This window comes from Accipiter gentilis, chromosome 9 (assembly GCF_929443795.1).
Source record: "Accipiter gentilis chromosome 9, bAccGen1.1, whole genome shotgun sequence".
Taxonomy (NCBI): domain Eukaryota; kingdom Metazoa; phylum Chordata; class Aves; order Accipitriformes; family Accipitridae; genus Astur; species Astur gentilis.
Genome location: NC_064888.1, coordinates 31798250 through 31824072, shown reverse-complemented (window position 1 = coordinate 31824072; position 25823 = coordinate 31798250). Strand labels below are relative to the sequence as shown.

At 38.6% G+C, this 25823-nt stretch overlaps 1 protein-coding gene across 1 annotated transcript in view; it reads left to right on the top strand.

The window, feature by feature from the left end:
* The window catches only part of SORCS1 (sortilin related VPS10 domain containing receptor 1), a 310095-nt gene that overhangs the window by 119362 nt on the left and 164910 nt on the right, over positions 1-25823 (top strand). The window contains exon 3 of the mRNA XM_049810783.1: positions 12980-13079. Coding sequence (XP_049666740.1) covers positions 12980-13079 — 100 coding nt within the window. The remainder of the gene's footprint in view (positions 1-12979; positions 13080-25823) is intronic.

Sequence of the window (25823 nt, the reverse complement as noted above, 5' to 3'; positions counted from 1 at the left end):
ACCACTACCTGCCTACTGTCCAGTAGGGGACACATATTGCAGCCTAATTGAGTCCATTGCACTAGCAGTTGCATGATTGTGTTAGCATAGAGCAGTAGTATGCCTGAAATGATGGGCTCTGTTGGAGGTGGATTGTGGCATTACACCTAAGTTTGGGAGTTTACATGGCTCTTGTGGTCACATGTGAGATTTGGGGGTCAGCAAAGCTGAAATTTGCTGACTTTCTGAGCATGTTGGAGGACACACCTTTTTTTAAGGGAATTAGTGGTGGCTGGGGATGACAGGTCTGTTATAAGAAGGTAGAAGGACTTCTCAGGTACTTGGCTGAGTTCCTGTTGGTAGCATTATTTTAATGACTGGATTGTATAATGTTTTATGCACTCACAGCTTTGGAAAGACCTTTCTTATAATTTTAATTCCAAATAAATTAAAACCAGATGTCTTGGGGGAGGGGGGAGATCATCTGGTCAAATTCTTTTTTTTTTTTTTTTTTTTTTTTTTTTTTTTTAAAAGGTACTTGAATATAAGTTGTAAGTAATGGATGAATATGGCCCATCAGTAAGGATTTTAGTATCAACTAATCTTTCAAGATGTTTTAATCTGCAGTCTTTATTTTCTCACAAACAGAAAATATAATTAATACAAGATGTTTTTGCAATTCAGGGCAAAATAGTAACTTGATCCTTGTGCAAGATGTTTCTGATATGGAATTTACAGCCTAGCTTTAACTTTCTTTTATTGTGTACCAGTAACATAAAAGCAAGATCCCATTTTATCTGTAGCTGGCACTGACTTAAAGATGACTTTCAGAATCAAAGAACCAGAAGAGCTGAGCTCATTTCTAGACTATCAGCCTGCAATTCCTCTACGCACAAATGCCAGTGTATCAGTTTGCTAATAGACTATTTGAACACCTCACCTTGACCACATCTTGCTCTACTCTTAATACATAGCACATGCTCCTGACGATTTTTTTCTGCAGAGTGATTCGGAACATGCATTCTCCTCAGGCCTAGGAAATGGTATTAATCTTCTGCTGTGTACTTTCATTTCATTTCCTGTAAAAATCCATCTTACGCTACTGGTGTTACCTAAGGTTAGATGTCAAAAGAACAAATTACTGTCACTTGCTCGATACCCCAAGAGTAGCTATAAATAGCAAGCTTTATAACCCCACTGATCCTTGAGATACATAATGATAAATATGTTTCTACCAACCAAGAGGAAAAAATAAAGCTGCGTGGCTCTGGGTGATGTATATTATTTGAAACTGACACAAATGGTACAGCTGCATCATTCAAATGGTTTTAAAAAGAAAAAAAAAGTAACACCCATTGTATTTGCTTGCTTTAAAGCATTAATTAGTGATTCTTGGGTACAGTAATCCAAGTAATCTGCTAGCACAGCTTTGAAATCTAGCAACAACAAATTGTTTTTTAGGTGATGTGGTAGAGTAACAGTCTAGTGAACAGTTTAGCCCATTTACTACTAGGACTCAGAGAACTAATTGAAACCTTTTCAGAGGAAAAATTTTCTGCTGGGAAATGCAGCATTAGTCAGATAAATCTTTTGCAATATTTTAAAAATGAAATCTTGACAGAAAATGTTGGAATGATTTGAAACCAAAAGTGTTTCATTTTGATTTTCTCCTTGTTTCATTTGAGCTTTTTTCTTGTGGGGTGACAGCCAAACTATTATAAAATATTCAATTGAATGGATAATGACAACGCTGGCACTAGTGGGATGAAACACTCTGAATTTTTTTTTTTTTTTCCCCACTTAATCTCTTTTTTCCCCTGTATTCTTATTCTACCCGGATTTTAGGAATCATGCTAGCTTAAAACAGGGCAAAAAAAAATAAAAAAATCTGTTAGTATTGCTTAAGGGATGGGAAGTCTATCTTCCAACTAACTTTAATGTGAATAAATGTATGAAGAACATTTTTAGCTGGTTTTAAAATGCTACTGGTCCTCGGGAGTTACTCCATTATAACAACTAAGGGGCTTGGACAATGATTTTGAAAATAACATCTTTGGCTGTCTGGATCCTTTACGCTTTCTAGCTGTGATTTGCACTGGCAGTTTAGAATGAACATTGCATATTGCATTGCAAATGCTTGGATGGTGCTAGCTAGAAAGCCTCTACTGCAGGGTATGTACTAAAAGTCAGAGAAGACCTGCAACATTTTAGTGACACAATAAAACTCCTTCTTACTCTTAATTGGAGATGGGCTAAAGCAGTTTTCTGGATGTATAATGTGACTATGGATGCTAACATAGGTCTGCTGAGGTAGTGTATCAAACCTTGTAACTGAGCTCAGCCTGCTGCGAGGGTTGTTTTTTCGCCTGGCAACACCCACCTTTTCAACAAAGCTGCAATGACCTCAGTGTTGTGATGGGGTGGGGAGTGGAGGACATGTATGGTTGTCTCCTCTCACTGATTAATGGAAAAGCTTCCTGTGCTCTGCCCTCAAGCTACAAAATCCATTAACCACCCCTTGGGGTGCCTGAAATTTATTCTGGCCATTACCATCAATTAGAAAGTTAATAGTGTGATGATTACTGGGCTACAGTCCTAGCTATTTGTGTGATTTACACCAGACGGGTGGAAAGGGGGAGATGCAACACTCAAAGAACTACTTTAGAAGAAAGAATTTGGCATTAAGGATGCGGTGGTGTAGGTATGCCCTGTGTAAACAAATGGCAAGAAGAATCATTAGTCATTCTCAATTCTTACAATTTAAAAGGCATCTTTTAATTTAAATGTATGGAAGAACAACTTTAATATTTATCACAGCTAAGCTGAGATTTTTTTTGTTTTGTTGATGACCATAAACCTTGAGTCAGGTTGGGCTTATGGGAATGGCTTCGTTCTGAGTTATGGTGTTACCTGGTGGTGAATACTCTTATGAATGAAGAGTGGAAATTTGCATCCTAGCCTGCTTGCTTGTTTTGTCAAACAAGTCAGGCGGACAAGAAGATCTTCCAGACTGGTAGTCCACTGATCCCCAAAAATTTCCCTGAGGAACAAGCCCGATGCCAGTAAACTTTCATTCCTTCCTTCGGGGTCTGCTCCTTCATTGAAAATAATGCTGTGATGGCAAATGGAAAGAATATTGAAAAACAGTACTATGGATTTAGGGAAGGAGAAAATGCTTGGAGTGTATGTAGTCAGATGCACAAGTGTAAATAATGTATCAGCTTTTGGTATATATTAATTGGCTCCCCAAAATTAGTGGTTCTACTGAAGTTACTGATCCTTCCTGCATGCATCCAGGCACCGTGGCACAAAAGGCTCATAAAAAGAACAGGAGAGATTGCCCTAGTGTTTCAGCCAAAGCACCACTAGTGCCATCCTCTTGAGTCTTTCACTGAGAGGGTCATGGGGAAGTCTTGCTTTGATGGCTCTCCCTTTGTTTCTCACTGCAGGCTTTCACCTAGCATTTGATTACTAGCCTCCCTACACTCTTCTTGACTTTTGCTGCTTCTGTCAGTGAGGGACTGGAGATGCATCTTTCAGGCCACAGGAAGATAAGAAACTGGAAGGGAGATCTGAGGGGGAGAGCTCTGGAGAGTCATCCTCTCTGCTGCTCAAACAAGGGAGGTGAAAGACCCAGTTCCTTCTAATGCCACCTTACCTTGCCCTGAGGGCAGTCGGTCTTGCTGGGGGTCTGTTAGGCAAAATAAGTGGTAAATCCACAGTTATTTTGCCATGAATGCAGTCCTCTGCCCTAGATATCCTGTCTCATTTCCCAGAGCTAATTCTGCAAGTGGTCATTTAGCACAGCAGTGTTTAAGAGGAGTTACAGGATGTAGCTTTGGCCCCCAAAATGTGGTTGTCCATGGCAAAACCCCCTGGATTTACAGTCCGTTCCTGCAAAAGATGTGCCTAGAAAACACTTTCAGGGCAGAGTCCCGCCAAATCTCAGCACATTATTTTTTGCACAAAAAGTTGGGAATTGTACTCTCAAAAGAAAAATCTTCACGTCTTACATTCTGACAGCAAAGGTCCTTCTGATTTCCTGGAAGCAGCTGCTTCCAAGCCAGGGCCAGTTGATTGTTGATGCTCTCCCGTTCCATGTTTATGGTGGTGCATCTACATAGTAAATACTTTTGGATTTACATGACAGTGTGATCAGGATCTGACCTCTGATCAGCAGGCACAGAGCAGGGAATCCCAATACGGATTTTGTGAGCTGTCAGAATCTTCGGTTCTTAGCCTGTGGCAGTAGAAACCATTGTACTGTGCAGTAAAAGGGGGATTATTGGTCAAACAAGACAGGACAGACATCTAAAAATTAGAGAAGCAGTGAAGGGGAGGGGGAGTCCATCATTCCTATCTAACCCAAATTTGATCTTTTTTTCCTGCTAAAGTATTCAATCTTGCTCTTTTCTTTGGGTATCCAACCTTTATGCAGCAATTTCTCTGAAGCCTGAAGGTAAAAAAAGCCCATCTCCACAGTATGGAGGAATGTTACTTCTGCTGTAAAAGGCAGTACCATCAGAAACTGGTATGAAAAAGCCCTTTAATGCCAGCTTGCAAGCAGAAGATGCCTCTGGATAGTTAAACGTGAAAGTTTGATCTGAGTTATGCTGTCCCATGGCTAGTTCACTAAGGTGGGAGGATCTGAAGAGATATTGTGCAATGGGATACATGTGTTACCAGAGCTGAAGCAGTTAGATATGTCCACATCGGTGTTTTGGCTTTACTTCATTTTACTTTTGTTTCTTTTCTTTATATTTGATTATCTACGCCACAGACTCTGTGTTCCCTAGGTTTTCATTTCCATTGAATTTACTAGGTCTCTCCAAGAAGAAGCTGAGTGAGCAACATGGACTAGTTTGTTCTAAGGGTTGTTCACCATGGACAATACAGGAGTGATTGATCTCTGCAAAGAATATTACGCTTTAGCAGAATAGATGTGAACTAGTCTTTAGCACTTCACAGAGGTACAAGGTTTGCATCATAGCAAGGATGGTGTAGATCAATCCAAGTGGATTATTCTGATTTCGGAACAAGAGTGCCTAAGCCCATTCAGCACAATTCTTCCAAGCTTTCAGGTGTTTAAAAAAAAAAGCACTTACAGGACTTACAAGGCCTTGTGCTCTGCTTGGGCAATTGGAGAGACTTCTAAGTTTCTGTCAAATTTCAGTCTTGCCAGCCTCGTTGGCATTCATGTGCAACCCAGATTATTAGAAGAATTCTTCTTTTCCTGTCTCTGCATTCAACAGTCCTAAGTCTTGCTGCTGCCTAATGCTATGCATGGTGGTATTAGTAGGTTTGCTCTTCCGTCTTGTTCAACTGGGAACACTTGTGTGTTCATCATAATTGACTGTTTCCCTTTACCTCTCCCCTGACATAGCTAAAAGTAAGAAATAACCTCACCATGATTACACGGCTTCCTCTTATCCTATACAACCTGTCTTCTGTTGGAAGATTCCCACCATCATCATCCCATGACTTCTGAAGCAATTGACCAAATTCTAGTTAACCTTGACAGAGGGTTTCAAAGCCTCAGACTTATTGAACTACTACTTGTTTTCCTAAAGCTTTCAAAATTGCAAAGCTTTTTGCTTCTCTTTGGTCTTTTGAAAGGTATGGAAGATGTATTGTATGGTGAAAGGTGTGGCTTGCTGAAGCCGAAATGATTGGGTTGTACTGAAACCCATGTGTATGTTCAACGCAGCCCCAGGTGATAATAGGAGTGTTGATGGCTATGAAATGGTGACATATACCTACAGCTTGCATCAGTGGATGGAGGTTTAGCCATGTGGCTGCAGATTCTGGCAGGCCCTTTACTAAATGTATGCAAAGGGATGGATGGTCTTTACGTTGGATATGATAGAGGCAGAGGGACAGGTATTCTCTAGTTAGGTTGCTAACCTGAGTTACTAACTCTCAACTGAAATAGCAGTGAAGGCAATTTAGCCAAATTTATTTTTCTTCAACCATTATTCTAAGGGAAAATAGCTCATCTGGGTCACCTACAGGTAACATTTCCTGGGCCTCCCACCCAGCTATTTTCTTTCTTTCTGGTTTGGGTAAGATTTTGAATAACTATCTAATGCAATATGTAAACTCTGGATTGGATGATAAAATATGAGCTGCTTCTCCTGCTTGTCACATTATTAAATTATTTATAGCAATAATCAGCTGAACTAGATTAAGCCAAAAATTGCAAGAAATTTGAGTGTGTATATTTCTGCTCATTTAGATAACTCCAAATAAAAGTTGATTAAAAAGGAGAAGAAAATTGAATTAATTTAACTGATTATGCAGAGAAATGTCAATTTCATAGTTTCCTATTGTTTCTTTGTAACTTTTTTACCCCCTCTTGTTCTCCTAGTCTTTTGGATGGCTTCTGTAGGTAGGAAACTTTATTTTGTGATAAGGAAATTCTTTCCATAAGGGAAAAAAATACACATTTCAGTAAACTCATACAAAAATTCATAACTTCATTTCTAGAAAAATCTACAGTCACAGTTCAAGTAGGAAGCAAGACATTTCCAAAATGGAGGCTCAAATTTGTTTTAAAATGCACATTTAAACTATATTTAATTTTGTATTTCTTCCATTTGACATTGATATTAAGGCTCTTTCCAATCCTTATTTACACACACAAAACCCCAGAAAACTTACGCTGTCGGGATGGAGTGGGAGGTTGGTGGAGCCTGAGGGGACTTGCATTTGGCTCTGTCACAGACTTCCTTCAAATGCAGGATTAGTTATCTAGCCTTTCCCTCTGTTTCCCCCACCTGTAAAGTGGAAACGGTAATACTTGCCAGCCTGCTGAGGGTCTCATGAGAAAAAAGTAATCAGAAATGTGCTCACTTAGGGAGGCGAGACATGTGGGTCCCTTGAGTTTTGAAATATCTTCTTTTTCTTTACGCTGGGGATGTCTTTAAAAGTTAATTTCAACCTGTTAGGGTAAATTTGAAGTGTTTTAATGCTGTGACATGTGCAGTGCCATTACAGACATTTAAAGAAATGCTAACCAACTTTTTGGCTTGTCACTGCAGTCAGACCACTTAACACTGGCCTCTTGAACCAAACTCTTATGAAGACAAGAAAAGCCTCTCTGAACTAGCTTCACTTTAGCTTAATCCCTGCTTAAAGCAAATGAACTATAGCTAAAAATAAAAGGACACCAGGGAAGGTGTAAAGACATAGTATGGCTGGTCCCAAGCTGTAGAAAGGCCTTTAGCAGAGGCAGTGTGTTAGGGACGCAAATCAGTTCAGTGTTGAAAGGCCTGGGCTACTCAGTGGGATACAGGAGTTTTAAATAGAAATCAGTGTCCTGCCTTAAAAAGTCCATGAGAAAAATTCCCCAGATTTTCTAATGTGATAACCTATATGCTGGGCCAGGGGGGACTGACAGCTGTTCAGAGTGTAACCTCAGGAGAGAAACTTGTACAAATGAGGGCAAGGTCTGCCTCTTTCCTGCATGAAAACTCTGTCCAAGGACACAGGATTCACTGTGTTTACATCTTGCAATTGCTTTTCAATGTGGAGATGTAGAACTCCCCTCAAAACGTGCCAGTATCTTATGAGCTAGGCAAACAGTTCCCATTAGAAGTGGGCAAGGCCTTGGGGAATTATTTATTTGAGTTAGCCCGTGGTGAGAAGCATCCAGGTGAAACAGGGTAATTTGTAAAGCAAGAGTAACTTTCTATGAAAATAAAGAATAGGATAAAACCCCCAGTTCCTCTGCAAGAGAGCAGCTGAGATCAGACATTATTACTTTCTGGAAAAAATACCAGGGTCACACATGAAGGAATTAAATCAAAACAGGCATCAGACCAAAAGTGACATCTATCAGTGGCTTGTGAAAAGCTTAATAGGAAGAACATATGAACTTAAATGGTTAGTTGTTGAAGAAAATGTTGACATTACTAGCTTTTGTGAAACATGGTGGCATGGCAAAAATCAATGGGAAACTTTAGTACTTGGCTATAAAACCATAAAGGAAAGAGTTTCAATTTAAGTGATGAGGGAATAGCACCTCAGCCTAGAAAGATCCCCGGAAAGAAAGAATGCAAAAGTCAACAAATCTACAGCAGAGTTTACAACAAGGCTTAAAACATTGCACACAGGAATACAAATATGCTCCAGAATTACCAGTTCCAGTATTTTTAATATTCAGATGTGAATTATTATTTTTAATGTCTTAATTATTCTTTTATTCAAAAACTTGTTCAGTGAAAGCCTTTTATAAGTGTGGCCTGTGACTCCACGGTCTGCCTTCTGCAACCTGAAAGCCTTCTGTCCAAATATCTGCTCATATTGAGATTAATATGATAGCAACTGGCAAATTTTGTGCTCAACTGGCCAGTCCCTTTGGGGGCAAACCAGGTGGCAAATGTAGTTATGCAGGAGGTTGGAACAGATGATCTAATAGTGATTGCTGTTTCTTACTTAAAATACCTGACTTCTGCCAGGGGTGAATTCATGTGCAGAACGAGAAACAGGCTAGAGCCCATCTCTTCCCACTGCTCCTGGTCATGACAGGCTGGCCTGCTCCGTAAACCACATTACAGATGCTTCTGGTCCTGCCTCCCAGGGCTGGCTGCCACTCGGACAGCAGTTAGAGTAGCAAATTAAACTGTGGAGGAAGGAGGGTGAGGACATGATACAAAGACAATCTTCTCATGGTGGAGGTGGGGGAAGCAGTCAAGTTAATAAATGAAAACCAGGCATAACTGGTAGAAAAAGGAAAAAAAAAAGTAATGGGGCCAATTAAAGTGACTGCTTCTCAATGATGTGTGTTATAACAAGGAACTTCATCTGTTAACATGTGCCTTTTATGGGAAGAAAGCTGCACTCTGATAGGCAGGAGACTGATGTTACACAGCTTAAACTCTGCATCTAATGTTTTTCTTTTTTCTCGCTGAGAAAGATTTTACTGCAAAAGAAACCTTCCCAATCAACTGGTTGATTCTTCAAGTCTTCAGCAGCTTACGTAAAATAAATACAGACAACTTTAAATTTGTAACAAAGGGGAGAGTAAACAGCAACTTGCTAGGGAATTTAATCTATATATTCAAACTGACAGTCCTCTGAATTTCAGTCTATGCTTCTTGAGAAAGTAGAAAATTTCCATAGGGTTCATGTTACTGGTTGATTCAGAATATCTATTATAATTGTGAAATATTGGTAGGAATGGATTGAGATATATTCATGATAGTAGGTGGACTAATGGAATTCAGTGACTTTATTTAAAATGTGCAGGAGTTTATTATAATACTGTAATAGAAATGTCATTTACCCTGACGGGAGGAGAGGGAAAAGCCCTGTCAATGAATAATAATGAAGTTATTTAAATGTCAACTTTCCTGTAAATACTTTGCAAAATATAAATTATTCTACGTTTTTCTGGTTTTGTTTTAATTTATTACTCAGGGAAATCAGAGCTTCAGTCCCACAGTTCTGGTATTTTTTTATACTGTCAAATGAACTGGTAATAATTAAAATGTTTATCTTGGGTGTTTGCAGAAATGATTCTGCCTTACTGAAAAAATAGGGAGTCTGGTTCTAAACAGATACTGGTAAAATTTGGGATGGATTTAATGGAAGCAATTACAACTAAAATGGTGGGACAGGTGTGAAGTTCAGAACTGAGTCTAAATACTCTGTTTCTGAATAGTATTTTTTTACTAAGTATCATCTGCATTTCAGTAACATCTACAATGTCCTAACACATATCTGGTTTTTTTTCTATATTTAGACAGACTTGCACATATATCAAATCTTTCTGCAGACCTTACTATTTCAAACTCATCTGGACTTATTTTGACTTGGCCTATAACTGTACCAAGCCAAATCAAGCCAAAATGAAACAATTTACACAGGGATTTAAATCAATTTGATGAAATGTGTATAAACACCTCCCCCTCAACAATCTGAGAAACCATTGTAACATGCATGTCTACACAAGAGCTAATAAAATAGGGCTTACCGTTCACCCATTTACATATAGTTATTTCAGTAGCAGTGGCTTTTCAACAGATGGTTCAGAAGGTATAGAAGTTTCATTTTTGTATTTTCATCTCTACAGGTTCTGGGTTTAGTGCTTTTGGGTGATTTATCCAGGCATTTTTTTGCTCTGCTCATGTTACATAGATGTACTGAGATCTCTCTGCAGAGCTTCAGAGAAGCAGCCTACCACATAAAGTGTGTGAGGTGTTTGTTGATACATATCTGTTCCCCTTCAGATAACTGGGATTGAATTTGTTGATCCTACACTGTCTTTACTGCCTGCACCCTGCTGAGGTGCATCTGTCTTTTGCAACACTTCCAGGTTAGGCTGGCTTGCTGGATCACCAAATGGCTGATATGTTTTTCATGGGTTAGGAGTCTCGTGCTGCTTTATACACCCATTTAATAAGACAAATGAAGAGCTTGTTATCCAGGCTGCTAATCAATGCCTGGTTGTACACATATATATAAAATAGGAATAAGATGAATGCAGGTTGGTGATACCCCTGGGTTAGATCCCGACAGAGGCTTCATGTGTACTCAGTGTTTCATTCAATACAATTCCCTTGTTCTACTGCTCTGTGTGTGTGTATCTATCACCATTTATTTGTGTTAAAGCACTTCTAGGTACTTATCTGCTGTTGTATATCATTTACCTCCCTGTTAAAATTAAGGGTAATTGTAAAGTGGTGTAAGATAAACTGTAACTGGGCAGGTAGAAGGACTAGCTATTGCTAGTTCAGAACATGATAATGAATAAGACCTAATAGTAGTTCCTTTGATTGCTTGTGTATTTGTTCATCTGCAAAAAAATGGTGTTTTTCTAAGATTTCCAGTCTTTCAGTTGCTTTTATAGACGTTGACAGAAGCACACGCTTCCATCTGTATATAACGTTACCTGTAAATAAAGCTATGAATGCAAAATAATTGAATGCCTAGAGATTTGAAGTAAGAAATGGCTGGCAATTCTAAGATTACCATTTGCAATAGGCCTTCAGCACCTGTTTGCCTGTGCTGTGGCAGGGTACTGGCTGCTTTGCTTTAACAATTTCAAAGCAAGTTTTATGTGTCAGATTTTCTTCACTCCTATCCCTTTTTGAAGGGTCACATTTTGAAATCACTGTCACTGATACAAAGATCTGTGTTACTTCCCTAATACATTTTTTTTTCCTACCTCAGCAGGTCAGATTTAGTCCTTACATTCTTTACATGTCTTTATTAGCCCAACGTCATGAAGGATAGGTTTTGGTTTTTAGGCAGACTGCAACAGAAATATTAATTCTGGGAAGGCCAGGTGGCGAGCTGAACAAAGTAACCAAAGTGAACCAGCAGTCCTTGGCAGGTCTATGTTCAACATCCTGCTGTGGCTCCCTTCACTGGAATGCTGGAACATCTCTGAAATATTCAGTAACAGAAATATCCATAACAGTATTATTCTTCTCAGTCTTCTGAAGAAATAGCTCAGTTAGTTTATATGTGCTCCTGAGAGAGATGACCTTTGTAAAGGGAAAGATCAATCAGTAGATGAGAATTTGACGTTAATGTTCTAACCAGCAAAGGTCATATAGGTGCACAGGGGTGCATATGTTTATTGGGGGGAAAGGAAAGAAAAGAAAAAGCTATGGTCATTAACCATAGGTCAATTGTTATAGGATCAGGGCAGGTACATGCAAATGCTTCGATGAAGTTCCTGAATAAAAAGACTTAACTTTAATGCAAACCCACATTTTAGTGCGATGTATCTTAACGGGTAAAACCCCAAGCTGCTACCTTCTTGTTTTATTCATGTTCTGATTGCAAAATCTGAAATCTCAGAAGCTGTGGTATGAGTGTACGTGTGGAACCTCATCCAGAAATTGAACACCCTCCACACACTGCAGCGGGGAGGGGAGAAAAAAAAAAAATTGTAGACATTAAGTGTCTTAAATACCTTTGTGAATTTAGCCATTGTTTCCCAGGTAGGAGAGAACCTGGAAATAACAGGTGCCAAGGGCTTACTTTAGAATGACTGGTGTTGGAGTGATTAGCAGAAGGGAAAATTCATGTTACTGCTTGCAAGTGAAGTTCTATATGGTCCCATTTGTACTTTTTAAAGACAAGATGCAGACTTACTATCTGCAAGAATACGTTGTACTTTTAAATGTCTCTGTTACCCAGATACATGTCACTTTTCTGTAATTTGTGGATACCAACCATACTGGTTTTGTCTGATTATTTAAATCCCCTGGACATTAGGACATAATTCAGGCAAGCATGAGCTGTGTAATGAACAAAACCTCTGTTAATAATTGATCTTGGTTCCAGTCACATGTTAAGTGTAGATGTTACAGGAATTCTGCACAGTTGTGTTTGTTCACTCGTTTTGTTCTTCCCCCAAGTCAGTGTATCTATAGGCAACCCTCATATCAGAAATATAATATTTTCTCCACTGAATGATGGCTCTTAAAGCAAGAATAAAACACGTGTCCATGCTCTCTGCTAGTACATGTGAAAAAAACCCATATAAATTATAGGTGTAATGCTCATGTACTTAGGTTTTCAAAAGGACATCGATGTTTTTTGCAGAAAACTGAACTCCAATTTCACTGAACAATCAGCTGGAGCAGCTACTTTGGAATATGCTGAGAAAAGACTCTTAAGATTAGTCTAAGCTTGGAGTATACAATGAATTGATAACTTTAGTCTCTTGCTGTCTGCTATTTGCCATTTCTGACAATCATCTTCTATACACAGAATTTAGCATTTCTTATTGTACATGTTTGTTTTAAAATGCTTTGGGAAGATGCTGGTTTAATTTTTCCTAATCTAATTTAAATGCAAATTATAAGTACTCACATGATGCTGTGTGTATATAATTAAGTATCATTATATACTACATGAATCATTCAAAAAGCTCTAGAGAGCCATTCTGCTATGTAAAGCATGACTTCTATTGAAAAGCCGCCAAGTGACTTGTGGTTTTGTGATTAAGTGTTTGTACTTACGAAATCTCTTTGAATTGTAGGTCAACAGATTATGGGACAACATATGAGAAACTGAATGATAAAGTTGGTCTGAAGACTATTTTGAGCTACTTGTATGTTTGTCCAACAAACAAACGTAAGGTAGGTGATAATGTGGTTGGCTCATTTTGACTTTATGATGCAATTTCTGTCCTGATCTCTCCCAGTTTCCTCAGTATCTGTTACTATTTAAATGACCAGAAACTCTCTCTCTCATTCTGTCTCCCTCCCCTTGAAAAAATATGTAGCTTTACCAAAACATAAGCCAGTTTATACCACCTATACTATCTCCCAGTGTACTGTAGGGAACATACATTAGCAAAAGATGGCCATTAAATGGATAGGCCTAATAGGTATTGTGCCTTTAATCGTTTGCTTACCTTCTGGATAGTGATGATTCTGTCGTCTGAAAGTGAGAGAGACTCATTAAAATGGCAGAAATACATCTACAGTGGCCAGATTGTATGTAACATTATTTGTCTTTTAAGCAGTCCCAATAGTGAACTGAACAGGATTTGACAAATTCCTGCAGAGAAAATGCCTTCTGAAGCCCAGAAGGTTTTAATCATGCAGGCACCCTACTGACTAACAATTTATAAGAATTTGTAACACTGACATATTCATAAAAGGAATCTGATGCCTTCTTTGAGGTATGTTTTTGACAGAATTTTTGTAATTTGGAGGTATGCAATAGGAACTGATGAAGCACAGTTCATAATGATGATGAAGACCTGTATTCTCACATATGCTAACATACGGATATGCTAGTAGACAATGTTGTGTTTAAACACTCTCCTTCACATGCTGTTTAAAAAAGGGTTTAATTCTCATATTTGGTGATAGGCAATCATTACTACTGGTGTTTTGGTGTGAAAACTAAAAAGTAGTTTAAATCATCCTGAAATTAGTAGCAAGTTTCATTTCAGATTTCCTCATATGTTGGTCCAGAAAAAAAAGAATGAAAATAAAATCAAAACGTGATTAAATAAATGGCAGTGGTGACACCATTGTTCTCTTGACTTAGTAGCTGTGAGGTTACAGTGCATATGTGTTGGGTGGAAGGCCCAGCTCCAGCTCTTTACCAGAGGGAATACGAACCTGGCTAGAGTAGTTTTCTCTCCTTGCTTTCTGTCCTAGTGGACAGTTCGAGTTATTACAGGTAAAACTGAACTGCATCAGCAGAAAATGCTAGTGAAAACTTGCCTCTAAAGGAGGCTGTGTATATTTGGGCAGCTGAGGTCACTATGATGCTGTTTTCATTACACTGAAATGTTTATGTATTCTTAAAGACAAACTGTGAAAGGATGAGGGAGCTGTCCTAACCAGAGAGGACAATGTTTAGCTTTGTTCTCTTTTAATTCATGTTTAACTCTTTGTTCAAAAGAAACAGGCACTTCTGGGCATGAGTCATGAATTTAGGTTTTTCAGGAAGACTCCCAGAAAAAAAGTTGTTGACTACCACTTACCTTTGTAATGCCACCTGATTGATTCTTCATACCTACCTGTATTGCTATGATTATCAAGACTAGAAAAAGGTGTAGGGGTGGAGAGATAAATGATCATAATCAAAACTGCCCTGGTTTCAGCTGGGATAGAGTTAATTGCCTTCCTACTAGCTGGTATAGTGCTATGGTTTTGAGCTAGGTATGAGAAGAATGTTGATAACACTTTTCAGTTGTTGCTAACTAATGTTTAGACCAAGTCAACGATTTTTCAGCTTCTTATGCCCAGCCAGTGAGAAAACTGGAGGGGCACAAGAAGTTGGCCCAGGAAGGAGCCAGGGCAGCTGACCCAAACTGGCCAATGGGGTATTCCATACCATGTGACATCACATCTAGTATATAAACTGGGGGGAGTGGGGGTGGGGGGGATCGCCGCTCGGGGACTAACTGGGCATCAATCAGTGGATGGTGAGCAATTGCACTGTGCATCATTTGTATATTCTAATCCTTTTATTATTACTGTTGTTATTTTATTAGTGTTATCATTATCATAATTAGTTTCTTCTGTTCTATTAAAACATTATTCTTGCAGCCCATGAGTTTTACTTCTTTTCCCAATTTTCACTGGGTGGGGGGGAAGTGATTGAGCGGCTGTGTGGTGCTTAGTTGTTGGCTGGGGTTAAACCACAACAAAAACAAATGAGAAAAAATATGGGTTCAAGTCTCCTGATGAAAGTTGGATTAAATGGTCCCAAATTAGTGGAGAGATGTCATCTCATTGCAGCTGATCCCTGATGAAGACACGAAGCTTTTTACTAGAAGCTAAAGAATGAAATTATCAGATCACACTTAAGGTTTGTAAAGGTAGGTCTACTGGCACAAAGACTGTGTTGTGGAGGGTGTACATATATAATAATGCCTGCTGTTTGTTGCAGAGTAATAATACTGTTCTCTAGAACTAAGAAGGGTTTTAGCTGGGCAAAATCCCTTAGCTATTGTGGTGCAGAGAAACCTAAGAAGAAACTAAGGGTTTTGCAAGCATATTAAGACAACTTAAGTGCAGGCAGGCTCTGAAAATCCTTTGCCACCTCTGGCTGCAGATTCCCACTCCTTTCCTTGCATTGCCACTCTTGATTGTGTAGCCATCTGGTGAGCTGGATCAGGGACTAATCTGCCTGAAAACTAATCCCTTTCCAGCTCAAAAACCAAATCGATGAAAGGAAAAAGCTTTCAGGTGGAAGGGTGGAACCGCCTGTTCTGGCAGTAGAATGTACTAAAGTTGGCCTATAATCAGTATGGGACAGTGCCAGAGGAAAGCTGCGACACCTGGGATGAAAGGACCTATGTAAGGGTCTAAGATTGAATTTTCCAAAACTTACTTCAGCAGGAGCAGAATTAGGCTTGCAGGGAGAACTTTTGGAGGCCCTGCTCATGCTGTCTATTTCTGTAGAACATCAGGCCATACCTCCAATAAACGTCTAACTTTTGGGTATCTAGCTAGTCCTCCGCGATTAAGAGGGCATGGGAGGGAGAGTGTAGAGCTATGTTGTATTTCCACACTAAAAATACTTTCGCAGTGAAAGCAAAAATACTAAAACTCAGGGTCTTTATCATACCTGCTGTGGAGTGAAAAGCAGAAGGAAACATATTTACAAATTTTGCCGCCAAGAATATTTTCAGCAAAAACCTATGGATCCTGAGACCTGATCCCCCCGCTCCCCGCAATTCTGATAACACTGTGAGAAACTCTGGTTACTTCGAAAGTTGCATCTTGTTTTGCTAACATGGGCTGGATGGGTAGCTGCAGACTTTTTTTTTTGTTTTTTAAATGGACTCAGCTACTTTAATATCCATGAATTTTATAACACTCATACAGTTCATGTGAAGACTTTATACACTGCTGCAGTTAATACTGGGCAAATGCTAACAGCGTGTTTTCCCTAAATATTTGTTATATGTGGTAAGTGATTTTTCTGACTGCACCTGCAGCCTTCAATGTTCTTTGTTCTGCAAGGCATTCCTTAGCAGAGAGAAAAGGCCTCTTCAGTAGTGGAAAAGAAATGGTCCATTTTTTATTTTGAAGCTATTGGACGAGAGACCTTGCTACAAGAGTGATTCATTAGTGGGGCCAGTATGTACTTAAATTACTGAAGCTGCCTTCTTTCGAAAAAAAAAAAAAAAAAATCCTTTTAGCACATGCTTAACTTTTAGGAATAGTCCTGTTGAAACAGAACGTAAATGTTGAACTTTGCTGATTCAAGACTGATTGCTTCTAATCAAAATTACAAGTGTATCCTGTATGTAGTCTTGTCTGTTCCTTGCAAAGCAGAGCAGTTGGAACAATGAAGTGTAGAATGCACGTAACTGGGTTTATTCAAATAATTAATAGATTTGTTCATGAATTTCTGATGATTTTCACATTCTGGAAAAGAACAAACAGCAACATGTGTTGAATAAATTGTTTGTTATAACTTATTTGCTCTTCTCCATCTAGAAAAAAAAAGTATAAATACACAGGATTTGCAGAGCTTCTCACAGTCTGTGAATGCCAATTTCTTTCTAAAAGCTTCCGACTTCCAATTCTTGTCTTTTTATTGAACAAAATTAAATCCTTTAACCAGACATCTCAGGCAATGTTGTATTACAAAAGGGTGCTTTGAAAATAAAAATGAGAACAAAGTCAACCGTTATTTACAATTTAAACTGATGACCTATTGCAGTTGCTTGGTATTTTTCTGAATTACACTATTTTCTTAAGGAAATTACAGAAAATGGTGAGTAACATAGCGATGTATAACCACTGGCAGTGAGAGAGGTGGAAACCCTGTTTTTCTGTATTCTCTCCTTTCACTGAATTACTCTACTACCTGGTGGTATGACTGATGACACAGATCAGGGGAAAAAAAATTGTAACGCATGGATCTTGCCAAAGAGAAAAAGCCTGTTTGACTATTTGTCAACAAGTCTCTGGAAGAGAGAATCCCCAATGTGCAGTAAATCCCTAGGCTTAGGTATGTCAACGTTGGTTTATTTGTTAGGTTCATAGAGCCTTTTGTGAGGGGAAATAAAATTATTTAAATGCTTCTACATGAAGAAATAGTGTTTGGGAATAATGCACTGGTGGGTTAAAAATTAAACTAACATAGAAATCCAAGCTGATATCTTGAAAATCCATTTTCGCAAAAGTTTGTCATTCACTTTCGCAGAAACTCACACGCACTGTTTTATGGTCTTTCTTTATAAAAGCCTTTCAGATAGGTTGTTTTTAAGCATTGCATGGAAAATCATAGACCCATGCAAATAAAAAGTGAATGAGTGGTGGTGGGGACTCTACAATTGGTTTAACTAGAGGTTTTCTTTGACTCAAGAAGTGCTGCGGGCTAATTTAGACACTGTATCCTTGTACAAAGCACACTGTGTTCTGTGCAAAGGGCCAGTTTGTGCAGCCCATTCCTTCTTTCTACTTTCAAACCCCTTGTATCTGTGTATCTCCAGTTAATTAATAAAATGCTGAGTGATAGTATCTGCCAGCAACATTTATGCTATTAATAGGACTAGTGCACCAGATATTTCCTGTGGGTTTGAATTTTTGTTAGGGTGGGTTTTTTTTGTTTTATTTTCTTTCTCCCTTTTTTTTCTGAAAGCCTGCCTTGAATTTTCCCTTTTTTCCTCCAACTGTTCAGATTTTAATTGCTGTGAGGTACAGTGTCCTCTTTTCTTTCTCTCTAAAGATGAATGGATTACAGATGCCTTCCTCTTCTTTTATATTTACTGGTCGCGATTAGCACCTTTATCACAGTGTGTTAAGCACTGTTCTGGTGTGCGTGTATAGCTCCAAGATAGCAGATATTTATTGTAAATATAACTGCATGGATTTCAATGCTGTCTAGATCCTTAACTACTTCAAATTCACTTCTGTTAATGAGTTTTAAATGAAAGGAATGGCGGTGCAGTCTTCTGTTCTTTCTGGTATTGGGTAGTGGTGGTGGAAAGCATAGTTGGCAAATGTTTCCACCGGTCAAGATAGAAGAAGATTCACCCTTATTAGCTGAAATGGGAATGATTGAGTACTACTTTGTATTCTGCGGTATTAGCGGAGTTAATTTGCTTCGATGAGGTTCTGGTTTTGGAATGTAAACTGCCCAGTTGTATAAAGGGTAAGATCCAGAACTGCGTACTTTACACTGGCCTTTGCACCTGCTCTCCTTAGAGTTGGGGAAAAAGTCTGTAGAGATGGACAGTTCCACCTGACATTCCTGTTTCTCTAGAAGCTGCTGCCCTCAGCTGCTAAAATCAGACTGGGAACACTTCTAAAAATCTTCTCTGACCTGTCTTGCCATGGAAGCTTTCAGAAGTCTGACGTGATGACAGGTCTTGATTTTTTTATTTTTTTTTTTAGTCAAGGAAAACCAGTTATTTCCAGTGATGTCCTCCTTGTAGGTCTCTACAAATCTTAGTGTGAAGACTATCAGTTTATATGGGAGAGGTTAGAGCTCAGCAGAGCTCTAAGCACACCTCACTGTAGACTGAGCCAGATCCTGCGGCTGTCAAGGGATGGCATCCTTAGCAAATTAGGCACAGTGGGAGACCCAGGGTCTACGGTCGATCAGTCATGCCAATAGCCTAAAGTGCTATTGCAGTCCACTCTTGCAGAGATAAAATAAATTATTCTGTTGCTCTCTTCATTTGGAAGGAAAGGTCCTTGTTAGCTGCAGGCTGTGAGTGCAGCCCTCAAAGAGACAGTCATAAGATAGCAAAAAGGCATTGTCTCACAGATGTGAGTTGTGTGGTGTTGTTTTTTGTTTTGTTTTGTTTTTTTTAAATGATGTAGCTAGTGTCCAGGAGATTTCAAGGAGATGTCTAATGAAAGCCTTTTCTTACCTTTTGAAAGGCAGGAACCACCTTGTACTGAAGTGTTTTGCAGAATGAAACATAAATTTCATCAGATGAAAATGTCTGTCTGAATTAAACCCCCATATAACATAGGAAGGTATATGAAGAAGCCCCCAGATTTGTTTTAAATGTCTTCTATTCTATGACCCTACGTAATGATTCTTCATAGCCCCATCTTTTACTTCAGAGAGAATATTTGGGAGGGAGGGAGTCAAGAGAATGTGGGGTGGGATTCATCCACTGGTGTTGCTGATCTGATAGGCAGTTTGGGGTAGATAGCACTACACATGCCTTTTCTCTAATGGTCTTCCAGTGCAAGAACATAAGGGTTCTTTCTCACTTGTATCTTTTCTCTAAATACACTGGTCTAAATTTGCTTCATTCAGCAGTTTTGGCTTAAGATTTCACCTCCTGATCAGAAAAGACTTGAAATCCTGAACCTACAAGGATCAGAATTATTATGTTGTACTGCAGGGGTGCTTCAATGGACTTCTGATAACACTATACATGTGTAAACAGTTCACTACCCACAGGAGGAGGGATGTCTCACTGCTCAAATTAAGAAATTTTTCATTTTCTGCAGTTCAGCAATAATGATGTAGTAACTCTACTGCTATTACAAGCCACTATTGGTGGTGACTGGAAAGTCTTTTATCCCTATAATATCTTTATATTCAAGAGCCATGCTTCTACCTGTGTACCAGATAATCAAGAATAGACTTGATTTCTATTTTAGAAGACTGTCTTTTCTGCCCCCCACTCCATATGAAAGCAAGGATAAAGCCAAATTTTTTTTTGTTAGTTTAGAAAAATAGATTTTTCCTCATATCTTTTGGATACGATCTAAGAGAGCTGTTGGTAGAGTTTTGCTGGAGTCAATAAAGACCTGTAAAATGTCAGCAACTGAAAAGCTGGTGCTGTATTGCTCATCTGTAATACTGAGTTAATGGGAAACCAATAATTAACAAGCATTTGGTCTGTGTTAACAAAGTGAAGGCAGAGTCTCATCTTTGAAAGTGAATATTTCTACTTTTGAAGTGTCTGGCAGCATTCACTACCAAACTTCCTGATTCATGGCTATAGTATATGACAGCTCTCACAATAGCCATTACACGCAAAGCCCTTGCCATTTTTCTACATCCATATCTCTTCTTGGATATGAAGTGAAATCAAAGCCCATTTATTCTGCTGCTGCTCTTGTAAGCCTATCAAAAATAGTGGCAGTTTTGACATTTTCCCACTCAAAGTAGTACTACAGTATGCCGTTGTATCTCACAGAAGTCTCCAAGGGCACACTGAGTGTTGAAACTAATGATGGGGAAGTATGAGCCATGGAATTTTAGAGCCAAGATTCACCCAGGCTGAGGAGGCTTTCAAAGGTGTTCTTTCCATTCTGAACCCTGTTTTCTACAAACTGGACAGTTAAAATTTATGCAAGATGATACCTTGTTAAATATCCTTCAATTCGTTTACCCCTTTTTAATTCCTCAGTGATTTACCAAATATTCTGGAACAGATGATATCCCTTTTGGCAAGGGATAATATATGCCAGCAGCTTAGAGAGCAGAGGAGTGATATGTTGTTAGTTGCAGCCTAAATACAAACGGCTTGGATTGATGGTAGCGCAGGAATGTTTCTAACTACAGAGCAGACCTGTCTTATTGTCAAACTCCTAGCTCTATCCATTTCTGTAAGACAGGCTTTTTAAACCAGGAAAAAAGCCAGTTGCCATAATATTGATTTCCGCCCCCCCCCCCCGCCTCGCTATGAAAAACTAGCCCCAAGCAGTTGAAAATCAGCTTGTTCAGTGTCCCATGAAGTTGGACTGAAAATATGTACAGCAGGGTTGTTTTCATTTACTTTCCAGATTTTGAGCCATTAAAGATACATACCTACATCTCACTTTTATATCATTTCACTGCTCTGTTATGGTAGGAACATACTTCTTTGGTCATGAAATGTGGAAATTGTTTTGACTTCAGAAGTTGGCCTTAAAGGGAAAAATAGCACGATACTATGGCATAACCATATGATGGCTGGTTTGTTGGGGCCTGGAACTGATAATGTAAAAAATAACAAAAGTATGAATATTGCCTGTAGAAGCTCTGAACTCAACCCTCCCTTACCAGGCATGCAACAAAGTCATACGTAGTATCTCTTAATTAGCAGACAGTGTAATTTGTAGGGCATGTTTTCCAGCAGATTGTAATTGCTCACTCCTTCTGTAGTCTAGATATGTTATTATGAAGAAATGACTAAATGACAGGATACTTGAATGTTATACCTTCTGTCTAGCTGTACTTGGAGTACAAGGAGAAGAAAGTGAAGAAAAATAAAAAAAATATTCTTGATTATGAAACTTCTGACAGATAAATGCTGGTAAATGCAAAGAGAGGTGAGTGGTGGCAAAGATTAATAGATGTAATTAGAAAGTTGTCTACTACTAAGAAAATGTTGAATTTGACTTGTATGCAGATAGCATGAGAATTAGAGACCAAAAAGTGATGAGTTGATATATCATATCGAGAATAACAGGTCATTGTGGAAGCATCCAAACTTCTCGGAGAAAATGGGAATAATTCAGTGTCTGGTACAGAAAAGACATTGCAAAAAACATAAATGAGCTTTTTCCTTTTAGTGCTACTAAGTGAAAGGTTTAGGTTTCTTGTTGCAGGGACAGACAGAGATTTCCCAGAGCCAGAAAGGAGGGGGTGGGGTGGGTGGGTGGATGTCAAGTCAAAGATAAAACAGAATTCAAGGGTCAAAACTTACTGAAAATAAGGCACTATAGTCCATATTTTTGTCTCTTGAGTCTTTTGATTCCCATCACTCCACCTTTTTCTCATTAGTAGCAAAAAAAGGAATTAAAACATTTAGGAGGGGCATATAGCTTGGAAAGCAAGGAAAATACAATGCCTACTACAACTTGCAGAATAATGGCATAGAGAGGCTGGGGGTAGGAACACACAGAATTATTCTTCTGTTTACCATGGCTTTCACATGGGTACAGGTCTCCCACAAATTTGGACAAACCCAGTTTTCCTGTGGAGGAGTCTCTTCTACCATGTTCAGAAGTACTGAATTGTGGTCAATTGTTCTTTAAAGGTAGGATAAAGGTAGGATTTTTTTAGGGATAAGTGACAGCAAAGGAGAGAAGGCTGTTGAGGAAGTGTAGCAGTGATAATGGCAATAATTGGAGGCAGTGTAGAAAGATGGACATTAACTGGGTAGACCAAATTATGTTCATAAAGAAGTATCAGAGGAGTTCTTGCTGTGTATTCTGATACAACAGATCAAGCTGTAGACCACTGTTTCCCAAGCATTTTTTCATTGATAGGGGAGGGTAGTCAGACCATGGTGAATGTTCAGGCACACTTGTACCTTCACAGTGTTTTTGCGTATGTTTGCTAAGAAAGAAATCTGAGGATTTGAGAGAAATGCTTGATAGTAAATTTTGAGTATGGCCAACTGTTCCAATAATTTTGGGAATGAATACATTGGTTTGTTGCTTTTTCTTAAGCTGCAAGTGGAGTTAAAAAACTGGAGGTGGTGGAGTAATTTCAAAAGATAAGAAACATGTAAATTAACACATTACTTGACAAGAAAGAATCAAATTTACAAAGTGTTGTAGAACATTATGAATAATCGATTTTGCTATTTAGAGAAAGAAAAATTTTGTTGATTGAAAGCACTTATTCCTATTCAAACTATTTTTTAATTTTTTTTTTCTGCTGAGGTCATCCAAGGCTTTTCTATCTTCAAGAGATTCATGTTAAATTGACAATATTTTGGGGGTGAAAAGCTAAAATAATTTTGTTTTGAAATATTTCCACTTTTAAATTCTTAAGAGTTTTACCAAGATAAATCCTACTGAAAACAATGGAACTTAATAATGATACTTAAATTACATTCGTAATCACTTTACTGATTCTTTTGTTGTTAAAAGTCTGCCCTTAACAGTTTCAATACAGCAAAATGCTGAATTCTCTGTATTTAGGTCTCTATGCCTCTGCGTACACAAAAAACCTGTTCACAGTCTCCAGTCATATACCTAATTCCTTCATCAGAGGAAATAAGGAGGATTAGAAGGGAATTCAGTGAACAACAAATGGCAATTGAAAAGGGAGAGGAGAATAATACTAGAAGTTTAAGTAATTTACAATAGCTGAGCAATTTAGATGGAGCAAGAACTTTCAGACATCAGTCCCTTGGGAGGACAATCTTCAGGAATATGTGCAAAGAAACATGAGAATACACTGTCGTCTGGTCCTTGCATCCCAAATTCCCTACGTGCAGGCATTTCTCAGGGTTTTGTCTCTCCTGCTGAATGAAGAGATGCTTAAGTGCTGGTATCAATATTTTTTTTCCACACAGACCAAAGATACAGATAGAAACCAATGGGATATAGTCTGCATGAAACTGCACAGTTAACAACAGAACCTGTCTCATTTTTTGATAACTAATCTTGCTCCAAAATTAGGACGTGTATCTTCAGCAGACAAGATTAAAAAAAAACCAAAACACCTTTCCCTGTTTTAGGGCTCCTTTGCACAGGAAATTGCATGAAGATTGAATGTTATTTTGTTGTATTGGTTTTTTTCAGCCAGAATATGTTTTAGAGGTTTTAGCCTTGAGCACGTGGTGTGGATGTTGGGCTTTGTCTATTTGCTCATAGGTTCAACACTTTGTGAACTCTACTCTCAAGCATGTTGTCTATTCTGGATGTAGCTTTCTCATGAAGACAATCCGCTGGAAGTTGTTCCTTAATAATAGGCATGGCAATGGGCTTACAGCTGTTCCTGGATATTATGCAGGACTAAGAACTTAATGTCATATTATTGTGACTCATCCTTCTGCATAAAGCACAAGTTTCTTCTATCCTGTTTATAAGTTAAGAACTTTGGAGATAGATTTATTATTTTTTTTCTTCATGTCTGAACAGCACCTGTTCCTTTGGGTTCAGGTGCACAACTTGTCTCCCATGTATTACTATTACTAATGGTAAATAATCAATGCAATAGCATAGCAAACCTGAAGGACAGTAGTCTATGCTTAGCTTTTGGCACTTATGGAAGAAATGCAAACACATCCATATGCCCTCTCTATTGTAATGTTGTTCAGCTCCCAGAAAGTAAAGAACAGTTGCAGATGAACCAAAGGCAGTCAATATCAACCGGTGAAGAAGGTGTAACAGTTTGTCTACATCTTGAGGCCCTCGGTCATTTATGGATTTTGTGTTAATAGGTACTCGAGAAGAAACATTGTCAGTCCTAGTTTATGAATGAGATCAAATGTATGTTTTGCTAAGGTCAGAAAATAATCAGCTGCAAAGACAGGAACTGAAAACCGGATTTTGGTTGAAGTCCTAGCCACAAAATCAACTTTTCTCCTAATTCATGTAATTCTGGAAGATATGACCTCCTTTTATACCATTCCTTTCTGGCAGGGAATCCCAAACTGCATCCATCCCATTCATGCAAGTTTGTACCCTTCATTTGTATTGCTAGAAAAAAAAAATAATCTTTTCAACACAAAAAAACCTGCAGAAAGGAAAGAAGGAAACATTATCCAAAGCTTGTTTGGGAGAAGGCCATTGCAGAGGGATAGAGGAAGCTTAAATCAGTCATCCAATGTAGCACTGGGCAAAGTTCACAAATTGTCTGCTGTCCCAGCCCCCTGTGTGTCTAACACCAGTGTGACTGCAATATTCCTTTTTTATCTTGAAAATAAATACATTTCTCCCACACCTTTTGAAACATCTGGCATTTCGAACCTTGGAGCTGAGAGCTATCTTCCAAGTCATGTCCTTTGTTAAAGTGTTTCACCATTCTCTTTTTTGTAATACCTCTACCAGCAAAACTCTTCCATATGTTCCAGGATGCCAAACCTTTCCCTTTGCTACCGTTTCAAGTGTGTTACTGACATTTACAAGCTCTCACAGGAGCATTCAGTCAATTACCACCAAAGACTCCCATTGTTCCAAGGAGACTGACCTTTCCCCTTGGGCACCAATTAAAATCTATTACTTTTATTCCCATAGTGCTTGCTGTAATTGGAGCTTCAGCTCTTTTCCAGGTAGAATTTGTTGTATTTTCATCTCCTTTTCTTTATTACTGAAAATTTGCTAAAAATAGCAAAAGTGAAAATTCCAAAACTACGTATATACTTTGGGGAAAACAACATGATTTTAATAAAGCTTTTAAATCAATCTCTCTTTCACTTATCAGGAGTATAAGAAAAATCTGAGTGAAAGAATAGATATGTTTCATGTGATGGCATGGCTTACCTGCTTCCTCTTTTTGATTTCTTCCTTCAACTAATGTGCTGCAGTTATTCTACAGCAGAGATTTGCCAGCAACTGAAGAACAAACATGCTGTGGGCCTTGCTAGTACTTAACTACTGTGCTCTGAAAGTTGAGGGGAGAAAGGTGGAAAGCTCTGTACCTGTCAAGTGTCTTGAGCCTCAAGGCCTGTCCTTTCTTGTAATACAAACCATTAGAAACTTAAGACT